General features: G+C 42.5%; 1 protein-coding gene and 1 non-coding gene across 10 annotated transcripts in view; both read right to left on the bottom strand.

Moving 5' to 3' along the window:
* The window catches only part of arvcfb (ARVCF delta catenin family member b), a 225300-nt gene that overhangs the window by 83822 nt on the left and 120234 nt on the right, over positions 1 to 21244 (bottom strand). The window contains exon 1 of one of the 9 annotated variants that reach the window (XM_053869586.1): positions 18453 to 18687. The exons of 7 other annotated variants lie outside the window; for them this stretch is intronic. In XM_053869586.1, the coding sequence (XP_053725561.1) occupies positions 18453 to 18473 (21 nt within the window). In that variant the 5' untranslated portion in view covers positions 18474 to 18687. Of the gene's footprint in view, positions 1 to 18452; positions 18688 to 21244 lie in introns of those variants that run through there. One more of the 9 variants, XM_053869588.1, reaches the window with a different exon arrangement.
* Positions 2391 to 2462, bottom strand: trnad-guc (transfer RNA aspartic acid (anticodon GUC)). Its single transcript has one exon. It is a non-coding gene; the product is annotated as a tRNA-Asp (tRNA).

Here is a 21244-nt window from a genome sequence, read left to right as displayed (position 1 = left end):
AATTGTAAAAAGGTTTTTCATCACACTAAGCAAATGACTGACAGTTTGTATAATGATTTGGAAAATAGAATATGACTAAATGATCATTTATTCACATTATTTCTTGTATTTCTTCAATAGTATCGAGGAAACAGTTAAGAGACATGTGAGACAGCAGACAGACGGCTCAATTCAAAAGCTGGCAGAGCAGTCTAGCAGACAGGAGCGGGTTCTACCAGAGACGTGAAACATTACATTTCTCATCTCTACACTAAGTTCTATTCTAATTAAACATAAACAAATAATGATGTTGGAGACATCATTATGATTACATCCACGAATAAATGTAATCATAAAAGAGCTTCAAGAGAGACTGCAGTGTGTACAACACATGGAATAGAATGAAAACGATTTATCGTTATAATTATCGCCAAAATTACAACATTTTTCACGATAGCATTTTTTGTCCATGCCCTTGAATAACCTTGATTAGCTTCGGCTGCCGATCAATACGAAGCACAGAAGTTTAGTGGCTAGCTAGTCTTAGCTGCCCGTTGAAGGGACAGTGTTTAACACTGACAGAGCTTTACATGAAGGTTGAGTGATCTTTGATCTGAAGCATGTTTTATCCTGGGCTAGCATTAGCATTTAGCAATTATCCAACATCCTAAAACACAAAAATTTCTTTCACGTGAGAGGTAGAACAATATGGCCTTCACACAGGACTTCAAATGTGCACATCCTTTCTCCTGCAGCGATTTTTTGCCTGGTTGTGTTTGTTGTCAGTGTTACTGTCATTTTCAAATAGCTAACAAGCCGGACAATTTCTCAAAACAAGCCTTGTTTAACAATCACAAACAGCTGGAGGTAAGTGCTATCTGGATTAATTACACTTGACTCCACATGACAGTTCCGAGAAATCTCCATGTATCTTGCTTAGCCACAGAGGAAAGACAAACATTGGCAAAAAGCCCAGGATGTCCATCTATGACAGCGGTTTGAATGCACAGTGGACAATTAGCCAACACGCCTAACAAACAGGTGGCAGATTGTGCTTGGTTAAGAGATGTTTTGTTTATAAAAACGATTGAAGATTGTGTTTGGAAGTACAAAATATTCCCCCAGATTCAGTTAGAAATATAAACATTGCTATTTTTAATGCTCTCAGACATGCTGCCAAGCAAGTTTTTAATCTTAAAAAAAAGCAAAATGGAGTATCATATACACATTTTGAACATATCAGGTAATAAGGGTTTAAAATCAAGGGACGTCATGGTTACTCTGGAGGGTACCAAGGCCACAGTAGAAATAGAAAACAGCGACCTCACAGCACCTCCATATTGCTTGCGCTCCAAATGTCTTTTCTACCTCCTCCTCTGCAATATCTCTGCTAGGCACAGCAGGTTCCCCTTGGAGTCTATTTTTCGTTGAGTTGCTTTCAGCCCAAACTCACTATGTGACGGTCACAAAGCGGGATAAACTGCGACATGCCATAGCTATAAAAGCACTTTCACAACCCCAGAGAGAACAGAATGGTGTATGAGTGAGGGAAGCTTTAAATTGTTGCTTGTTTTGCCGCAGGACCTTCGCTGGAATCTCCTCCAGAACCTTTACACATCCCAAGACTCTCCTTTGTGCTTCAATCAACGCGAGTGTTTTACCAGCCACGAGGGCAGCGGTTAATGTGCTGGTAATTATGCAAAGAACAACAGCCATCATCACACACTTCAGTGAGCAGTGCTAGAGGCTAGGACGTAACCCGGAGAAGCTTTTTAGAGTCTCTGCGGCGATAGGATGGCTAAGATGCATTTCGTCTCAGGCAGGACGTTCATTGCTCCCGTCAGCACTCTGAAAACACACAGGGCTGATGGCATGCAGTCATTGCACAGCAGCTCATCCTTATCAGCGGCTCGAGATTGAGGACATTAAGGGGGCATTCCAATGTCGATGAGAAAGACTATTGAGCTGAAATTAAACCAGTATACTTGTCTCACACCCACTGTGTTATGAGGATAAATATGATTTTGTGATCAAGATGAATGTAAAGCAAAAGTGTGTGAGATGAAGTATAAAACTATTTTAATGTACAAGTAAATAAATAAGATTGATTAATACAAGGAAAAGCGAAAAATATTTCGCAAAACAGAGGAGACAAAGCTTAATTTCCATAGAAAAACCAATATTATCACGTGAAAGTAAGAAAAAAAATTAAATTAACTAAATAAACTGAAGATTTTTCTCCTTAACAGTACTCCATCATCACTAACCTTTTTGAAGCTACAGACTTTAAAATAGTGATATATGAATGTATGTCATATTTCATATATGAATACTTCACTGAAAAAAAACGAGCGCCCAGAGGGATCTGATAAAGATGTAATTTATGACAACGGAAAAAAATACTATTCCATCTCCCCGTCGGGGAATCGAACCCCGGTCTTCCGCGTGACAGGCGGAGATACTGTCCACTATACTAACGAGGAACTGGCCATAGGAAGCATGAAGCAGCTGCTTTCCCAGAGAGTGTGCAGGACTGTGACGTTTGATTCAAGCCCACACACACACAGACTGAGGTCTAGAAGGGGAGTGGGCCCCACTGAAGGCTTAAAATAGAGTGGTGGGTGAGTGATGACTTCAGCAGGAGCGACTCTGTGGAAGGCTTTTGTCATGGAAGGTCTTCAGAAGAAAAGGGGAGCGATGCTTTTGGCATGACACACAGTAAATGACTCACTGCAGTGTTGGATTTGGATCCAAATTCTTGTAAGGGGTACCCCCAAACACACACGTCTCCAATAACAAGGGTTGGAAAACCTTCCCATCCTCCATTCACACTGCGGTGGAATCCTGTGTTAGCAGCTTCTCTGCCAACATCAGAGCTTCAGAATAATCCTGAGTCGACAGAGGTTTTCATGACGGCCATGATCATAAAAGTACCAATTCATGAGAAACCGCTTCAACCTTTTATAAGTACTGCTCAAAGGCTTTCAGCCCAGCATCTTATTTTTAATAAATGGCAAGACATATTGACTGGACGGTGACATTTTTTATAGACAGGAGAAGTTGCTGCATCTTGGAAATGCAAGTTAACAGACAAGGAGATTTATACTTGCTCAACTTGGGCTGTGACGACGTATTCTCTAATAATCCCCGACGTGACTTGTGATGGGAGCTTTCTGCAGCAAAACTTTGGCCTTATTTTTCAGCAAAGTTGCCAAATAAGAGCAACGTTCTTTAAAGATCCACTGAGTTTTGCTCAGTACTGTGACAAAAGCTTTGTGCTTTTATTCACACAACCTCGACTTCAACACACATCCTTTGCACTTTCTTTTTATAACTCCGTATGACGCATTGCAAACACACGCTGTGCATTTTATTTTTCGACAACAGCTAGACAACATAAGGCTAGGGCTGTACCTTTGTTCATGAAGATAACTGGCTCCATGCAGTGCGTTCAAAGACACAAAGTATGCCATTTCAGCACAAAGTATGTGCTGAAATGCCATTAGAGCGAATCCAAAAATGTGGACAGAAGAAAATAATGCACACATGAAGCAATGAGATGCGTGACAACAACTAACTTTTTGGGGGGAATATGTAAAACAGTGTTGGGTCTGGGGTTTTCACATGGAGGTCAAGGTACATGGGCCAGCGCTTGTCTTGGATTGTCAAATTGTTGATGTCACCACAAAAAAATATATGAAATTATTGGAGCTTTGATCGAAATTTGGACACAGATCTTTTTTTGGTTGAGCAGAAAATCCCATTAACAGAGCAATGCAACAATCTTTGCCTGCTAGACTGGATTGACAGAAGTTTCATACCATTTGAAAAAAAATCAGAAAAAAAAACGAAAATCCTTCAAGCAAAAACTGTGCATATATTTTTACCATTTACAAAACAAGTGTCAGTAGGAGCACAATAGTCAAGGCTATTGTTGTTGCTCCCATTGTGCCCTCAACAAATGGCCCAACGAGGGACAAAACAGAGGGATGGATTCTGTAGACCAAAGCCTATTAGTTCTGTAGCCTCACGAAGGAGGTGGGCAAGATCCCAAAAGTGCTGAAAACAAGCACTCTAGGTCAGCGATGCAGCCAACAATAACTGAAGGATGATATGTGGAGACCTTGGCTGACCTTCTATTTATCTGTGAGCTGGTGATTCAATCTTTGATATAAAAAAGTCACATTTCCAGAAGTCTGCATTTATGGTGGGGGTGAGTGAGTCATTTCATCAATACCTACAGAAGCACCACAATCTTTTAGGAATCAAATATATAACTCTAGCTTTCCGAGGTCAAAGATGGTGACGCTAGCCTCTGATAACTTAACAAAATATTAAGCGTATTCCAAAGCAGCTATTCAAAGAAAGGGGAACACATTTCTTTCAAATATAAAAACAAATATTTCTTTCTGTGGGTTCCAGATTAGTGGTGCCAAAATAACGACGAACCAATTCAGTTCCATCCTGGTGAAATGGTAGCAAGAGGTTAAGGAATCTTTTCATTGGCTGGTTTAAACTGTACCCTGTGTTCTGAACACAAAAGGACAGCTGGAGAGGAAAGAGAGGATTGTCATGTGGCTCATGACTCATTTGAGGTATTAGACCAAAGCTGATTCCCAAATTGCTCCTTTGGATTTGGGAGGCAGCATTATATGAATCAGCCCTTGGACTCTGTCAATGAAATTGAGTTGGCATTTCTGAATCTGCCCACAATGGTTACACAGGAAATAAGCACCGGTCCTTCCGTCTAGAAGGGTCAGGTGAACTCAGGGATGACTCTCCATGCTAAGGCTTTCTACTGGCAATGGTCCAGGCCTGTGCTGATGAGGAAATGCTCTCCAGGTGTCCTCAGTGTTGCCCAACCAGGATCCGCAGTCTAAATATGCCTTAAGTGAATATTCTCCAGTACCAAACTGATTTAGATGGAAACTTAACAAAGCAACTTGAATTTGCAATTACAAGATAGAAATATTTATGTGACTGTCGCATCAAATATAAAAGAATAAAGTAGCCAGACGACGACATTAGACATTGGATGTCATATTCCCACGCGCCACATTCACTTTTCCAGCCATAACATCGGCTTATTCAAAAGGACATGAAAGAGATATCATTTATTCAGGCTACAGCTTTGCGAGTGGTGTCACCAAATCAGAGCAGACAGTTTCATCATCAACAGTGCCCCGCTTGTTCCTGCTCCAGTGTTGGAGACAGAACTCACACCGCCGCTAAGGGGACTTCTTTCAGCCCCATTAGTGAGGCACTTTCCAGAGGCATTCAATAATTAAGGACGGAGGCACCCACAAGCAGCCAATCAAAAAAAAGTTACAAATAGCCAAAGCAGACACAGAAAGCTTTTAAGTGCCACAAAGGTAACGAATATTCACTACAGTCTTCTAGAGAGCTTGCATAGATTTTTGCAGCCAGTCTACGGATCCAATTCAGTATTGGTACTGATACCAATGTTTTTGAGTCTGTGTGTGTCTGTGGTGTCCGTGTCTGGGCTTAGTGTTGTCTGCTGGAATTTCTTTTCTGTCACCCGCTCAGGCTTTATACATACCTTGAGTTGCATTTCTAATACCCAATCTATAATAATGATGACAACAACAGGTGAACAATGCTCTGGTATTGGCTCAGAATAACATCTGTATGTGTCTAGATCAGATCGGAGGAGAGACAATGTGGATCGGTGAATAGCCTATTGTGAAAATCATGACACTAGAAGGCTATTAGGAAACACACACTTGTGGTGGTCACATGGTTGCCAGCCAAAGTACCCTCATTCAAACTCTCAAACTGATCCTTGACTCAAATATAATCAGCCACAAACAATAGTCAAAAACCACGACAGGGTTCTTTTTCATGTTGAGGAGTTGTTTAGAGAACTGGAAATCTGCTTTGTCAACAACTGAGTGCCAGCACTTAGGTAGAGGGGCTATCAATTCAAAATGATTTGTTCATGTTTATTTTCTCGATATTTACACTATATGCCATCAATGGTTGTTGTTGTTCATCAAGTTTATAAATATAATTTCTGCATCAAAGTAACACCCATGTTAAAAAACTTCAAAATTAGAAAAGATGACTTATATTAAAGGGTGTATCCTGAGAGATTAAGTTTCATAAACACAAGTGAAACAAAAGACATCGCAGCTGTTTGAGCAAAGCAAGGCAGAGGTTTTTGTTTACGACAGAAAGTCAATTCAGATGTTTGGAAAGAGAAGACAGTGGCTTGTTGCCACAGATACCAGCAAAAGCGGGCAGCAGCCGCTCGGGGCTTCTGTGCTGGAGTTTTAGCAGGACCGAGGACATCATGCCGACTGGGCCGCCTGCACAACTCAGATTGCAGAGCGTGGACGGAGGCCTGTAATTTCAGATCATTTTCTGTGCACATGCCCGCTGTGAATTCCACATCGCTGTGAGGTAGGGGACACAATAGCTTTTCCCTTTGAAGGAAGTTCGACCGACACTTTCCAACTCCTGGAACATTCTGCAATAAACATCTGTTAAGAAAGGTGGAATTTCTCCTCTTCTGACCAGCTAGAAGTCATTGTAGAATTTGACAATAGTGAGAAACCACGTGAAAAGTCTTTAGAGTTTCCTGCTACTGTATTATGCCAAGAGCAACACTATATTAGAGGCTACCATATATCCCAAGGTCTCCCACAGCACTATGAAGCTGCTTGTCCGTGTTTTTTTCAATTGCAAAGACAATTGTCACTTCACAACAGTGCTAACAGATGTTCATTGTATGACCTCTTTTGTTAGCCAACACAAAGCTAATAGCATCTCATAGTACACAGTGAATGCCGTGTTAGTCTATACCTTGGATTTCTAGCGGAAACCCGTATCCATTACCTGCATGTTTCACTGTGCATCTAAACATGCTGGCTTTGTTTTAAGTGTGGACAGAAAGATGACACGTTTTAACAGGGCGTTATAGGAGGACGACTTGTGTCCAGTTATGTCAACATGACATCATGAGAATGACAGCAACTATTTCAGAGAATCAACCAAACTACTTATTGCACAATTAAGTACAACATTCAGAATCATTATATATCTTATCTTGAGATATTTAAAAGTTTTTATGAGCGAAACTTTATATATGAGTATAAATATGTGATTACATTCTGAGTTTGAGGTCCAGTCTCCAGTTACATTCTAACTAGCTGCTGCACCAAATCTCCTGGAACAAGAGCCAACAATGAATAGGTCGACAGGAACAATGCTTTGCGGGGTCATGATAAGGTTGAGAGCTAGAACCAAATAACAAGGAACATTTTCAAAGCAGATACTTCAACAACTGTTTAAAATGAATGTTTACTACAGGAGCATTGTGAGTCAGTAACAAGATTGCATGACCAGATCAAGGTCTTGGGTAAGTCCCAACCTGAGTGGCGTGAGAACATAACGGATCAGGAAAAGTGAGCACTTAGTCTGGTCTCTCGTGACTTTAAGCTAAATGGTAACTGATGCTAAAGCCCCGCACAAGGGGAGCATTGACTATATACCACCAGACTCCATGAGACACTCAACTATGACTAGTATTTCAGGGCCAGGTCTGTGGAGGAGTGACTCTCAGCAGAGGACGGTCGCACTCTCGACAGTTCTTCGATATGGGTCTGGAATGTGGCTGCTCCATGACCTGAAAAACACTCCCAGTGTTCCTTTGTGGCCTGAACAACAGAGTCTGGCTCTGACCACGCCCCCTCCCCCTTATACACACACGCATATATTTGGAGTTGGAGTCGAGGGAGACGGAGCAAAAAATACAAAACAGCTGAAGAGCATGGTTTTATTGGATTAAACCTCTCTTAACTGTACTTGAATTTGATGGAAGGAATTTGGGAACTTGAGGAGGTCTGTGTCAACATGCCGTATTTGCTTAACTTTACGACTTTATGGGTTTTAGAGCACTTTCTTTCCACACATATAAGATAAAGTAACTGAAGAAAAGTCAAAATGGTGCAGCACAGATGCTGACGAAGTCAAGGGGAAAAGAATAGATCCTTCTCAAGTGCCTTTGTAATCAATGTCAACTTTGAATAGATTTTTTTTACATTTTTATTCTGCAGATCCCATTGCTGTGGTGAATAGTTAATTCAAAATTTACTCAGAGAATCTCCCTTTTTTTTCGTCTTATGGAAGGATTACGAGCCACAGCACAACATGCTACTTTGCTAGTAGCTAGTAACATGCAATAGCACACCTCTTGATTTTGACTAACATCATCCAAAAAAGCGAACCTGACTGAGCAAGGAAACACAGTCCTGACCTTTTTGCACACATCTGAAATGTCCTAGTAAAAGGATCTCACTTGACTCAACAGCGGGACCCTGGCAGAACTACCTGCCAACACTGCAAGACCAGGACTGCTTTTGCTCTAACTCTATGCACCGTGTTAACTGCAGCGCCTACCACCGGCGCCTGCCACCTGTCCCATCATATCCACAAACCTGTTTGGCACGGCCCGACAGAGCGCCACGCTCCACTTCACAGCCTGTTATACATTCCAAACAAATTAAAAAAAGAGGGGGACACAGGGTTTTGTCGAGTCCCAGTGGTAGTGTTGGCTCGGTGCGCAGCAGAGGTTCATTAGATAGCTCAATAGAGCTGAGCTGGAATATGTGAGCATCGGTGCATTGTTCCCCAGCAGTTCCTCTGGGAAATTGGATGAGCAAGTACCAGGAGAAGATGAGTAGATGAGCAACAATGCTGAGCCACATTCACATGTAATAGCGTATGACAGCCCGTCCAGAGCTGGGAATCCTCTATTGTCGCAGCCATTCAACTGTAGAGACTGGAAAATCCACAGCACAAAGAATTTCAGAAATGTATTCATCGTATCCATTTCTTCCCGTTTGGCTGAACTTTCAGCACTAGTTAGTGTTGTGCAAAGTTGTTTGCTACTCAAGAGGATGTGTGTAGATGTAGTTGTAACAGCTTCAAGTGTGGTCAACTGACTGCGGTTTGGACTTTCCCGGCTTTCTGCACTTTCCCTCCCTGCTGGACTCTTTCATTTCTCTCTCTGGACCTTGGCCATCAGCGCTTAGTATTGTCTGCTACAAACTAAGAACAGCATCGTAATGAAGTAGTGGGCCTCATCGGTGGACTACAACTGCCAGTAGGTCAGCAACCGCCAGTCAGAAACTCTCAACAAGCTCTGTGAGAGAGCTCTGAGTCAGCAGTAAACGGACCGTCTTCCAACAAAAAAACCCTCTTTGTTTTTCAGACAAAGAATAAACACAAATAATGTATATGTATCCAGTCACACAGTACTGTGATGATCATCGGATACAAAGCTGTATTTGATCCTAGTTCTGAAATTCCAGACAAACAAAAAAAGTGAAACGCCTCTGTCATACAAAAACATTTTTTGTCTTGCACACTTGCACGTTATCAATGTGTGCACAATTCACTGGTGACAGAGACTCAAGGCACTCATCTGTTTTACCGCAGTATGTGATGATGCCCAAATCTCTACCAAAAGCCGAATTTAAACCATTCATACTACACATACACCACAAACCTGCACCTTCCATCGCCTCCGAATTAAACAAGATTACTAGTGGAATGTATACCAAAACTGCAAAGACTCATAGATGCAATGGTCCTCCAGACAATGGAAATCATTGTCGGCGACAAAAGAAATGTATCTTTACCTAGGAGTACTAACCAGGGTGTCTCTATCTCATTCAGTTTTATTGCATTTGGACCATCTCCCAGTCTCCCAGGTGTCTCATGACTAATGCTATTACGGTTTTAGCACTGAAAGTGTCAAATCACACCTCCAAACACTGAGATGACGGCGTGCTTCACACCAAATAAAGCAGGGATGCCTTATTGACGATCCCCGCAGTGCCACATGTCAGAGTAATCTGAAAGGTCAGATGACACTGATAGAGCCTTGCTAAAGAGCTGTCAAAGGGAATCATTAATCCCAAAAGACAGACTGAGACAGATGGTGCGATGATGGCCAATCGATGTTGTCCACTCGTACGGCAGACCCTGAGCAGGAAGTGGGCTAATCCCCCGAAGAAAGTTTCAGACTAAACACGCATAGAGCCGCCTCCGCTGCGCCACTCTGCCCCAGCCCCCACAGTTGGGCTGCCTGGTACAATGTGGACATTTCTGAAGGGGGATAGAAAGACGTGAAGAGTGTTTGTATCACCGTTTCTGGTTGAGGGAAGCTTCATGAGGACTTTGACCTTCCCCCTCAGGGCCCCTCTGAGAGGTCCCCCAGCTGCATGATGGGGTAGGTGCAGCCTATACAGGCTATACATAACTGTCAAAGCCCTTTTCAAAAGCCCCCAGAAGCACAGCCCTGGAGAAAGTGGTCTAGTCTGGTTTACAACTTCTACAGACAACATTTTGGGGGCCATATTTGATATATGATATATAAGTAAAAGGATCACTTTTCTCTGTGGTGGGTAAGGTTACGGATTTGCAGTGGATAGTGTCGCTAATCTCTGGATTTCTAGATCAATGGACTCACAACTACACCAGAGGGATAGTCTGCACAGAGGGGCTACCAGTGAACTAGAGATCCAAATGAATGGGGGCATATTGATTGGGTTGGAGATGTAGACAAATATGGAACCAACAATGAAACATGGTTATTTGTCCTAAGTAACCACATGCTCTGTTCGTATATTGTTCATATATTTTTATTTTTCTTCTTCCATTACAATCCTCGGCAACAGCAAGTAGCAGTTGCAAAAATTCTTAACAAGTTGTTTAATATTGAGATGCAGCTTGAATCATATGAATAGCCTGTGGATGGCTGCAGACTTCTCATGACTGGGGGGGTTAAAACACTTGTTAAAAAAATAGAGCAGTAATGACCAACATTGCGCTATAAGAGTGCAAATACACAATGAGGCCATTAATTGATCAATGTCTCACAGTTAAAATAATCGTCATTTGCAGCCCTCGCCATTATGTAATAAGACTACCGTTAGTGCATGAGAATGTCACACAATAATTACCGCTTTAGAGTTGCTCCGAGCACAATTCCAACTCAGCCTCCCTTCGCTTAAGAAGCTTCTACTGTAGCTACGGAGTTTCTCCTTAGCTGCTCCGAGGCAAGTCGCTCTTATCCACCTGACGTTAAACATGGCTCTCATCGCTGGCCTTTAGCAGCCCAGATTGGCTGTGTTTATTTGACAATGTCAGGCAGTTATGGCTCCCCCCTTCCCTGGTAAACAAGGCTGGCACTCACAAGACAAACACTGAGTAAATAAGCCAAATATCTGCCGGACAGTTCTCCTCACGTCTGTGTGTTTGTCGGCTTTACACTAATTTTAGCTTAGCGTGAATTTCAACATCTTGTTTTAAGGCGTTAAAATCAATGCAAGTAATGATTTATGTTCATTTTTTATGTTGTTTCTTTTACAAAGTACAATACATTGAGTTTCAAACAAATGCTATTGCAACCGAACGTGAGCACAAAAGGCCTGTAGTAAGAATTCGGGCGAGAGATGTCAAACAAATGTGGCACCCAAGCATTCAGGGATTAGGTGGTTTGATCTGGAGCATTTCGGCTCTGCCCGGCAGGTGAACTGGCCTCTCTCCAACCACCAGTCTGCCATCTGTTTTTGTGCCATGCCTGGTCCTGAACCTGCAACCTGGTTGTTTCCTTAGTGCAGCACCTTTGTGGGTGTCACATGCAAGCTACAATAATTTACTGGCTATTAATATCACAACATATATAGGGAGAGAAATGAAGTAGCATATATGTGCCGCTTGAATTCAAACTCAGACAGAGGTCACTACGAGCACACTGACCCACACAACAGACCCCGTGTCAATGCCTCAGATTACAGCACATATGTTGCCCTCCCATGGCGCGACAAGCTATGTCAGCCATAATTAGCTCCTACGTTAGCATCTTTAGCATTTGAAATTCAAAGCAACTATTTTTACTTTAAAGCTGTGGACACAAGGTAAAACATGTTGTCACTGTCACCAGAAATGTGATAGATTGTGGAGTGAAAATATTACTTAATCACATGACAGGAAAAAAAATGTCAGCTAACATGTGCACTTGTATATGCGAGCAACTGACGGGCAGTACATTAGAGTCGTTGCCACATTTTTAGGAGAGTCAAATAAGGAATTGAGATCAGTGCACATCCATTGTTTCAGTTCGATGAGTAAATGTCACAGAATTGTATCATCAGCTTTTCCTTCTAGCCAGTTTACTTCCATGTCGTCTGTGGAAAAGTAACAACAATGAGTCAACAATTTTTGCCGAATGCTACATGCTTTGCAAAAATGCTTGAGCGCACACACTAAACGTTGTGCATTACCGTGTTTGCAGAAGCCTGAATTACAGCCATGCGTCCACGATTCAGACATTCTGCCCGATTTCCTGATAAAAGCCTGAGTGCAGAGCTGACTGGGTAAAAAGATTCAGCAGCTCTGGCGAGATAATAAGCTGCCATCTCATTAATTCGCAGCTTCTTCTCCGCGACGCTGCTTCCAAACATAGCAGTATGACAGCATCAATCTCCAGCTAACCCCCTACTGCTTTCCAATTTACTTTCAATTCCTCCGGCATGATGGGGAGAGCTGGGGAAGTTGTCGGATGGTGGGCGAACATTCTCACTGATGCAGGATTGGGAGCACTGGCCGAGTGCCAAGAGGCCCTCGTGATCACCCACCAAACTCCCAAATGTTGAATGGGTCCTCCATATGATACAGTACAAGTGCATGCCGTGAGCTATATATACGGTGTAGACCACCACTCGCTCGGATCAAATCACATTGGCACATAATTCTTGCTGGTTGTCTTAACCTGCTTGAGGGACAGATGTCAGGAGTCGAATTGCACGAGATGATCCTAAGGCAACTTTGAAACCTAAACTGCAGTCGTAAATTTAAAGAAACCACTGTAATATTCCAGATCAACTTGCCTTGATCTTAAATCCACTGTGTGGCTAATTATAGTTTTATGGACTTCGTGTCTATGGATGGCTTCACTCCAGGCATCAGGATTGCATCCAATCCAAGTCCACAACCTATTTTCAAATGGATTTGTTGTTTCTACATTGTCTATTGTGTGGTTGATAATATGTGACTGAGTAGTCAGCAGCTAAATGTGTCCTCGTCCTGAAATGGGAAGAATTTGGAAACCACATAATCGGGAAGGATGTCTCAAAGAATAACCATAGCAGGAAATACTTTGTAGTGGTTAGAAGGAAGCTCCAAACTGTGGAACAGATACATGAGGTCATTACATGCCTTGTTTCTCTGTTTCTACTCCACGGGCTGCGATGCATAATGTCAATCCATATAGCAATTTTGTAGCTATGAATAATGTGCTTGTTTGTTAGTTTGTTTGCTGCAGCACTTGTTACTTAATGTTACTTAATAACATGATTTGGCAATGGATGAAAGTCTAGTTTAAAAACATATTACGATAATTGGGCCCTCAACACTAAGTGCCAAATAATAATCATGAAAAACAATGAATCATGACTTTTCATAATGCGCAGAAAAACACCTGTATGTTCATTGCTTTTTGATACAAACAAACTTTAAATACAAATAAAAGATAATTAAAAAAATATATCCTACCTAAGAATTTAGGATTTTCTCAGCATTATAATGGAATAAACTGCAGATTTACAAACATGCCTTTCCTAACTTTCCTGACTTTCCTTAAACTAGTTTGGTAAGTAACTAAGTATTCCGTACAGGAAAGTGGTGACCACTGACAGACAATTAAAACACAGTTGGGGGAACTGGATAACGGGATATTTTTTCCAATATAATTATTCATATATTGTATTTTCTAAAACACGCGCATGAAGCACAGTTTTTTTTTCTCCAAACACATTAGTTTTTCGATTCACTTGCAATAAATACTGAAAATGCATTGAGATAATCTGATGTCAAGCTAAAGTGTTTTAAATGCTAGGGATTATTTTGGGGTCCGTGACCTGGATTATAGGAAGAGGGTTGTCGTGTGAAGGGATGTATATGCTGTTGGCTCTTTGCATGCAAATTCAGTTTTGGTAACTTAAAACCAAATGCTGGAATTGCTTCAAAGGCTCTGCGTTGGATGGTCGGGTGGGAATGAAGCGAGCATAACACACATCTTCAGTGGAGCTGACAGACTTGGCAATAGCATCTCAAGCCTGTTTCATATACGAAGAAGTTGGTTCATCTTTAATGTTCGACAAAGCCGCCGCCATTACATCCTGTGATCAGAAGAGCTATGGGAACGGTATGGCAACCATGGTAGGAATGGTCAGTATGGACAGGCAGCATGACGGGAAGACCATCTGCTCCGACCCTGGACCAAATGATCCGCCCCACCACCACTTTCAAAACACAACAGCATGACTAACCCCCCACCCCTTTTTCACTGCTCTTCCAGTAAATGCCCCGTCAATAGATGCACCCAGCGCAGCTATTAAGCATTCAAATGTTTCCGGTCACTGCCACGTCTGCGTTCTTCTTCGTTGACCTGCTCACACCAAACAATGCGACTCCTCATGCTCTACATGTCGACAAATATTGATCTTCTGCCGCAGCCTGGGGAAACGGCAGAAACCCAAAGCCAGACAATGGCTGCTTGATCATATAGAAACAGCGAGAGTGGAAATAAAGATTCTTAGATTTAGTCAGAGGGGGAAAGAAAAAACATCTTCCAAGAAAAAGGGGAAGAGAATTCAGTGGCTGCAGCTGAAAGCCCCGCTAGCTGTCAGGAATCTGGCAGTAACCCGCCGTCAGAAGACAAGACCTCCTTTGGTCTTTGGCTGAATCACTGATGAATTATTTTGCTATTCAGACGAGTCTTTCACGCTGCAGAGGGAAAGTAAAGTCTGTCTCTTTTTTTGACAGACCTTTGCGAGATGATGACTGTTGGGTTATTCATTATGTTTCCCTTCTTCTTCATGACTTACATTCCGCACGGAATTCAGCCTTGACTTTCCAAGGCTCGGGGCTTAACCCTGCTGGAGTAAAGTTTTGAAATAAAGGCTGAGTTATTTTTAACTCAGACAGACCCCGCCAACCCCCTCACTAATTGAGCGCTGTTCAGTAATCTGCAGTGGGTTAAAACTCATTTAGTGTAAGCTCTGCTGCAGCATTAAGACGAGGTCCGGACAGATCGGTAGGGCTCTTAACTCTACTGCAGCACTTGTTCAGCAGAACACACCGAAAATGCAAGCAACCTGTCCAATGTGTGGGGCATACACTGTCGATGGATTCTTTAACATGTTTTTTTGAAGAGTTAGGTTAACCCTTTCAAGCCACTATGGCTCTAAAGCATTCCCAGGCCAGAGTGGAGATGTAATCCCTCCATTTAGTCCGTCCACTGCTCTAAAGCACTTAGAGATGATCCTCACTAGAGTTTAGCTCTACTCTGTGAACTCCTTTTGGCAATTCAAGGGTCAACACTGAGAGCCATGCAGTTCTAATACATTATCATGTTCATATTAACAGAGACATTTTCTGCCTTCCATTCATATTTTGGCAGGCTGGAGATGTTTCCGGAGGTGTCATGGACAGGTACAGTCCACCATTCATACACACACACGTTTGTATTCCTTTATGGGGACTGCTCACATAATTCTTTCCCTAGCCTCTAATTGTTAACTTAGCCACCCAAAACAAATGGCTTAACCTCAACCAGGACTCTGAACCAAACTTAAACTCAATTATAATGACCCAGTTATTTCGATGATAATCCTCAAATTGAGGCTTGGAAAAATGGGGTCTGGGCAAATGCTCACCACATTGGCATGAGGTCCTCACAAGGATAGTGTTTAGTCAAGAATTGGTCCCCACAAGTGAGGATCAACCAGAAACACACACATGTTTGTTTCTCCCACTATTTTGTGAGGACCTCTCATTGCCATCATGCTTTCACCAGACTGTCTAACCTTAACCAGGACTCTGAACCAAACTTTCGCCTAAAAAAAGACTACTTTTACTGGCACTTTAGCCCTCTAAACTTTGTGAAGACAAGCCAAAATGTCATCACAAAGCAAAATATCCTCACAAGAAGGTGGCTTGCCAAGACTTGGTACTCACAAGTATGGCAAAACACGCCCGTCTCTGGACAAAGGTCTGGACTGTTATAACTGAGGAGACCACTATTCACGTTATATTGATATTTCTATTACAGTAATAAAACAAAGACGGCTCGTGGGAGCAGTTTAACAACTTGAAAATGTAAATGGCCCCTTTCATGCAGCACAAAGGAATCAATTTCACGATTGTAATGAAAGTGAACTCGGTAAAGTCAGACTTCCTGTGTAAGTCAGAACTTTTAATTTCTTCCTTTTAAGGTTTCAAATGATGGAAAGAAAAAAATCATGTATCACTCATGGAGGCAGCTTCATCAAAACTGTTTGAATATGACAGCCTTAATTATTGGGAAAAATGTTGAGCCACACGTATAGCCTATAAATATCAAATTGCATTGCTCCTACTAGCGGTGTGAATGAAAAATAAACTACACAAACAACACGGCCGATATTGTTGCAGTTGCTGCTAGAATGTGACACATTTGGAACCCTGTCATGTTTACTCCAGCACCAGCAGGTGCTCCCTCGCCGAGCAATGTCCAGCTAAGTTGAAAAGGTCACCACGCCGGTTTGCCAACAACTATGCCAGCCATCCCAGTCATCGCGGCGGGGGTCACGGGCACAGTCCTGGTGCTCTCTGTGCCAAATTTGGATTGGAGCTCGAGAGAGTCTAGATGTGCTTTGTTGACAGTGGAGGCAAACTATTGCAGGGTCATAGTATACTTCATTACTTGTTAGAAATGCTATAATTTGATGGACATTGACTTATTGTTAGTATGCTTTAATTTTTCTACATTTGTTGATAGTAGATTTACTTTTGTTCTCTGCTATGTATTACTTTCATATTTGTTTAATTTAATTAGCTTTGTTGTTTGTTTGTTATACTGTTTAAATAAAAAAATAACTGTAGTTCCTACAGTTTTCATTACAGATGCCTCAAAACCTAGCATTTTGCAAAGAATCTTTTAAAGGATCAAGAATAAACAACAAAAGTTTTTTTTAAGTGAAGTTTAAGTGTTATATCGCCCAGCCGTACACAGAATGCAAAGCAGCGTCACGATTTACACCACAACCTTCAATAGAATCATGCCCACCAATGCTGCTCAGACTGAAGTCTGCCATCTACTTGAGTAAAGTAGTAACTACATCGGGCTCCATATTTAAAGCTGGGCTTGTTTAAATGTTGCCCGTTGCAATTTTGTGACCAAAGGGTTAAACTACCTACTACTGAGATTTATATTTGCTGTAAATTACAAGTAGTAGAAAGAAAATGTGTATTTTGTGCAGCTGAAAGTGCATTCAACTGCTTTTGGGCTCATTTTTGTAACAAAACCAGTCAAGATACTAACTACAATTTTGGCGTTATTTTCTCTGCTAAGAATAAAAAAGTATGATCATAACACGTGGAGAACGAAATATGTTTGTAAAGCCTCACTTTATAAAGATGATCACATAAGTTGCAAACGCTTCATTATTACGTAATGAACTGCAGGGACCCCGTAACTATGGTGGCCTCACAAGGACAAATCTGACAACATCCGAATCACATAAATTTGTTTGAGAAAAACGACACACGATTAAAGATGAATGTGCTCCTCGTTTCGATTCGCTTTTTGAATCCAACATCGTCCAGAAAAAAAAGTGAAATCTCCATCTGTTGGCACAAATCCGCAGGGTCAACCCCGCGAGTAATGTAAGCAACGGCTGCCTTTCCCAGACAGTTTTGTTTGAAACTCAAGCAGGAAAAAACAACGGAGTTAACCTTTCCCATGCATTTCCTTCTGAACGTCTGTCTGCCTCCTCTAGAGTGTTGCCAGGCTTGGCGGGTGAAGGATGCCCGAGGATGCGCCTCGCAAACGCACGGTAACGTATGCACGTCCTGCCCTGCTGCACACACACACACACACTAGAGCTCGCAAAAGCACATTCCAGAGGTATCTGTGCAAGTGAAAGACAAAAGCGGTTTAATGCCAAGCATCACACACACACACACACACACAACTGGCACCACAGTCCAGGCTGTAAATCCTGGCGAGCCCTCACTGGGAGCCTCGCAGGCGATGATAACTTTCGCTACTTCCACCTCACCACCACACACACCGGTCACTCGACACACGGCACTGACATGTGTGAGCCCATGAACGTGTCACGGAGCTCGCCAGTCACACACATCTGACGATTCAGAGCTTGAAGGGGCCACTAAGTGGTGTAAATGGCCGTGTTTTTAACATCTACGTCTCACACGCACGCGCCATTCTGAAGGGCATCAACATGTCTCCGGCTTCAAATGAGTTCAATTAAGACGGATTCAAGGCGCGTGAGAGACATTAGCGATAACGTACAAGGCGACAGAAGGGACCAAGAAGGAGGAGAGAGCGGGGAGAAGAAGAGTGAAGATGAGGCACCGGCTCTCACATCAACACTAACCTGTTTCACTTCGGCAGGCATGCTCCAAAAACACCGTCCCGCCTACGTTCCAGACGAATTAGTCACCTTTCAGAGGGCAGCGAGGTCCAAATGTCGGAAGACCTCTTCTTCTCCCAACTCGCCCGGGGTCGTATCCTCGTTTATTTGCGCGGAGTTTTCCCTCCGAGGGCGCAGAGGAGCAGCTCAGGCGCAGGCAGCCATCCTCTGACTGCTCCGTCAAATCCCCGCCACCGACATACACCCGAGCAGGAAGTACGCAGTCCGGAGTTTCAAAGTAAGAGTGCAACCGGCGTCGCCGTTACCAGCGTTACAAATGGAGGGAGAGTGGATAAATTGTAAAACAAAAGACTGGCTCCTTTCAAATCTCTCGGAAAAACACTTTTGAAGACTGGCTTTTATGGGAGTACTTCCTGGATTCATTTTATTATTGTTATAGTTACTGTGCTGTTTTACTGTTATGTATCATACATTGTTTGGTGTTTGAATTTGTTCTTAGGCAAATCACTTCATATGCTATTTTTTTTTCCAGGTAATTTAATTTTTTTCCGCGGCTTTTGCCTCACTAAAGGCGAAGACACGAACAATGGCACTTATCATTTCAACATCATCAATTTTTTTTGGGGGGGAGGACTATAGGAGATGACTTGATTATGAGGCGAAAACATATCCAGTGGCTGTAGGTCATAACCTAGTTACGAAGCTCACACCACATGTCGACGGTACTTTTAGCTCATCATGACAGTGGTGGGTGAATATGGATTTTTTTTTAACGTGCATGAATTTTCATCCATGGCTATTTCAACATGTTGATGTACGGACTGAGGTTGTCACTATCATTTCAATGGCTACCAGAAAGTCTGTGGATCTCAGCACTAGATTGGTGGGCAAGTATTTTCAAGAACAAAAAAGTCTGGATAGGAATATGTGATGGAAATGATGATCGGAAGAATAGACTCAGTGCTGGCTCAGTGTTCTAACCAGTAGACCATGAGTGACATTAGCTTTGCAGCAAAGGTGTAATGACTTCATCCACCAACCCTTAAACTTTCTGTAAGATGAATGTCATGACAGTAACAAGGATTTTGATGACTGAGTCGACTGTATGTTGCATTTTGTGAGGTCATGTTTCCTGCTTTTCTTTTGGTCATTCTGGCTGGAGCTGGATGTCCGTACAGTAACAATAATTTCCTAAAAATGTAATCAAAATATGTGTTCAATTATTTACTAAACAGACCGAGAGACCACTAAGCATGGTGATAGGATGAACTCCATGATGGAGACGGTGAAACACAAAGTATCGATGCCACACATCGCCATAAAAAAATGACTGCATGCTTTTATTTTGAAGCTCAGACCACCTCACTTCCAGCAGAGCCTTGGCTGTTTCACTTGGACACAGCCAGACAAAGTGTTCTCCCTCCTTCACAGAGATGCTGGACGCATGAAAAGAGAGAGTTGGAGGGTGAGAGAAGCAATTGCCTCAGCAAATTCTCCCCCCTAGCTAACAGAAGGCTGAGTCCAAGACACACATGCACAAACACGCTCCACAGAAAAGTTACCCTGGGCCAGAACAAAAAAAAACCCACTGGAGGCTGAAGTAGGGGGGAAGAGGAGGTGTTCCCAGCAGAAAGGAGGGATCACAAGTCCTGAGCTTTCTCCCTCAGTGTGTTTAGGTCTGTCGGTCTATCTCCGGAGTCTTGCACCTCCTTCTACCAGCTGCATCTGTCTGTCACCCCCACCGTTCCCTCCCCCCCTTATTGGCATAGAGAGAGAGAGAGAGAAGAGAGAGAAGAGGGGAAGGAGGGAGGGATCTGGGTCTCTCACAAAACAAAAGTTGCCCCTATTGAGGTGAAGGCACCCCGCACATTTTTACACCCTCCACAGACTCTTTTTCCTACCGTCTTTGTCTCACATCGCACTTGATATAAAGTAGGCTGCGATGTACGTGAAAGAATCTCCGCCTGCGACCGAGGCTGTGGCGGAATGTTAATCTAATAAGGTATATAGATGCTGTCTCAGAGTTTGGACGGAGAAGGGAGAATAAAATGGATGACTGGACCAAAAAAAAAAACAGAAAAAGAACGGGAGAAATCCCACACGGAGGGGAAATGGCTGAGGTTTTGCATTCCTCAATCCTGGGAGCGCGGCTTCACCTCCCTGCTCCGCTTGTCCTCGCCATGATGCAGAGTCACATTAGTTCTATTTACTCTCAACAATTACCATTCAAGTTCATCACGCCAACATCCAAAAGTCGCTGCGATTCAGAGCGGAGGGAAAGTGTTGTAACTTAAACTGTGCTGTACTTTTGCACTCTTTATGTGATTAGGCATATTTTGTTCCATTTGAACCATTTAAGCTTCGAGTGAGTTTCATAACCCTGTTTAAAAATCCATTAGGAGCTTCGGAATACTCCCGAGAGGGGATGGAAAACAGCTTTACTCTTGATGTTCTCTCTAAATCTTACTTCCTGTGTGTTTCCTCCTTCTTCGTTTCATTGGATTGTATCCATCCTGCCCAAAAAATATTTGTCTGTTTTCCCACAAACACACCACGAAATTCTTTCAAGCCCTCAATGTCACTGTTGTTGAAAGGAGAATTTTAAACATGACCTAAATTTAAGGGAGTCGAATAGAGGTGATAAGTGGTCCAGATCTTCATCGAACCATCATTTATATGTTCTTTTAAAAAGCTTCATCTAGAGAAGCAACATTCTCACCATCATTGTCACCATCAAAAGCTTGCTTCAAGGCTTCACAAAGTCTCACGCAGTCGGGACAGTTGGTGTTATATAT

The sequence above is a fragment of the Synchiropus splendidus genome, chromosome 7, assembly GCF_027744825.2.
Source record: "Synchiropus splendidus isolate RoL2022-P1 chromosome 7, RoL_Sspl_1.0, whole genome shotgun sequence".
Taxonomy (NCBI): Eukaryota; Metazoa; Chordata; class Actinopteri; order Syngnathiformes; family Callionymidae; genus Synchiropus; species Synchiropus splendidus.
The sequence above is the reverse complement of the archived record's forward strand: the minus strand, read 5'-3'. Positions and strand labels throughout refer to the sequence as shown.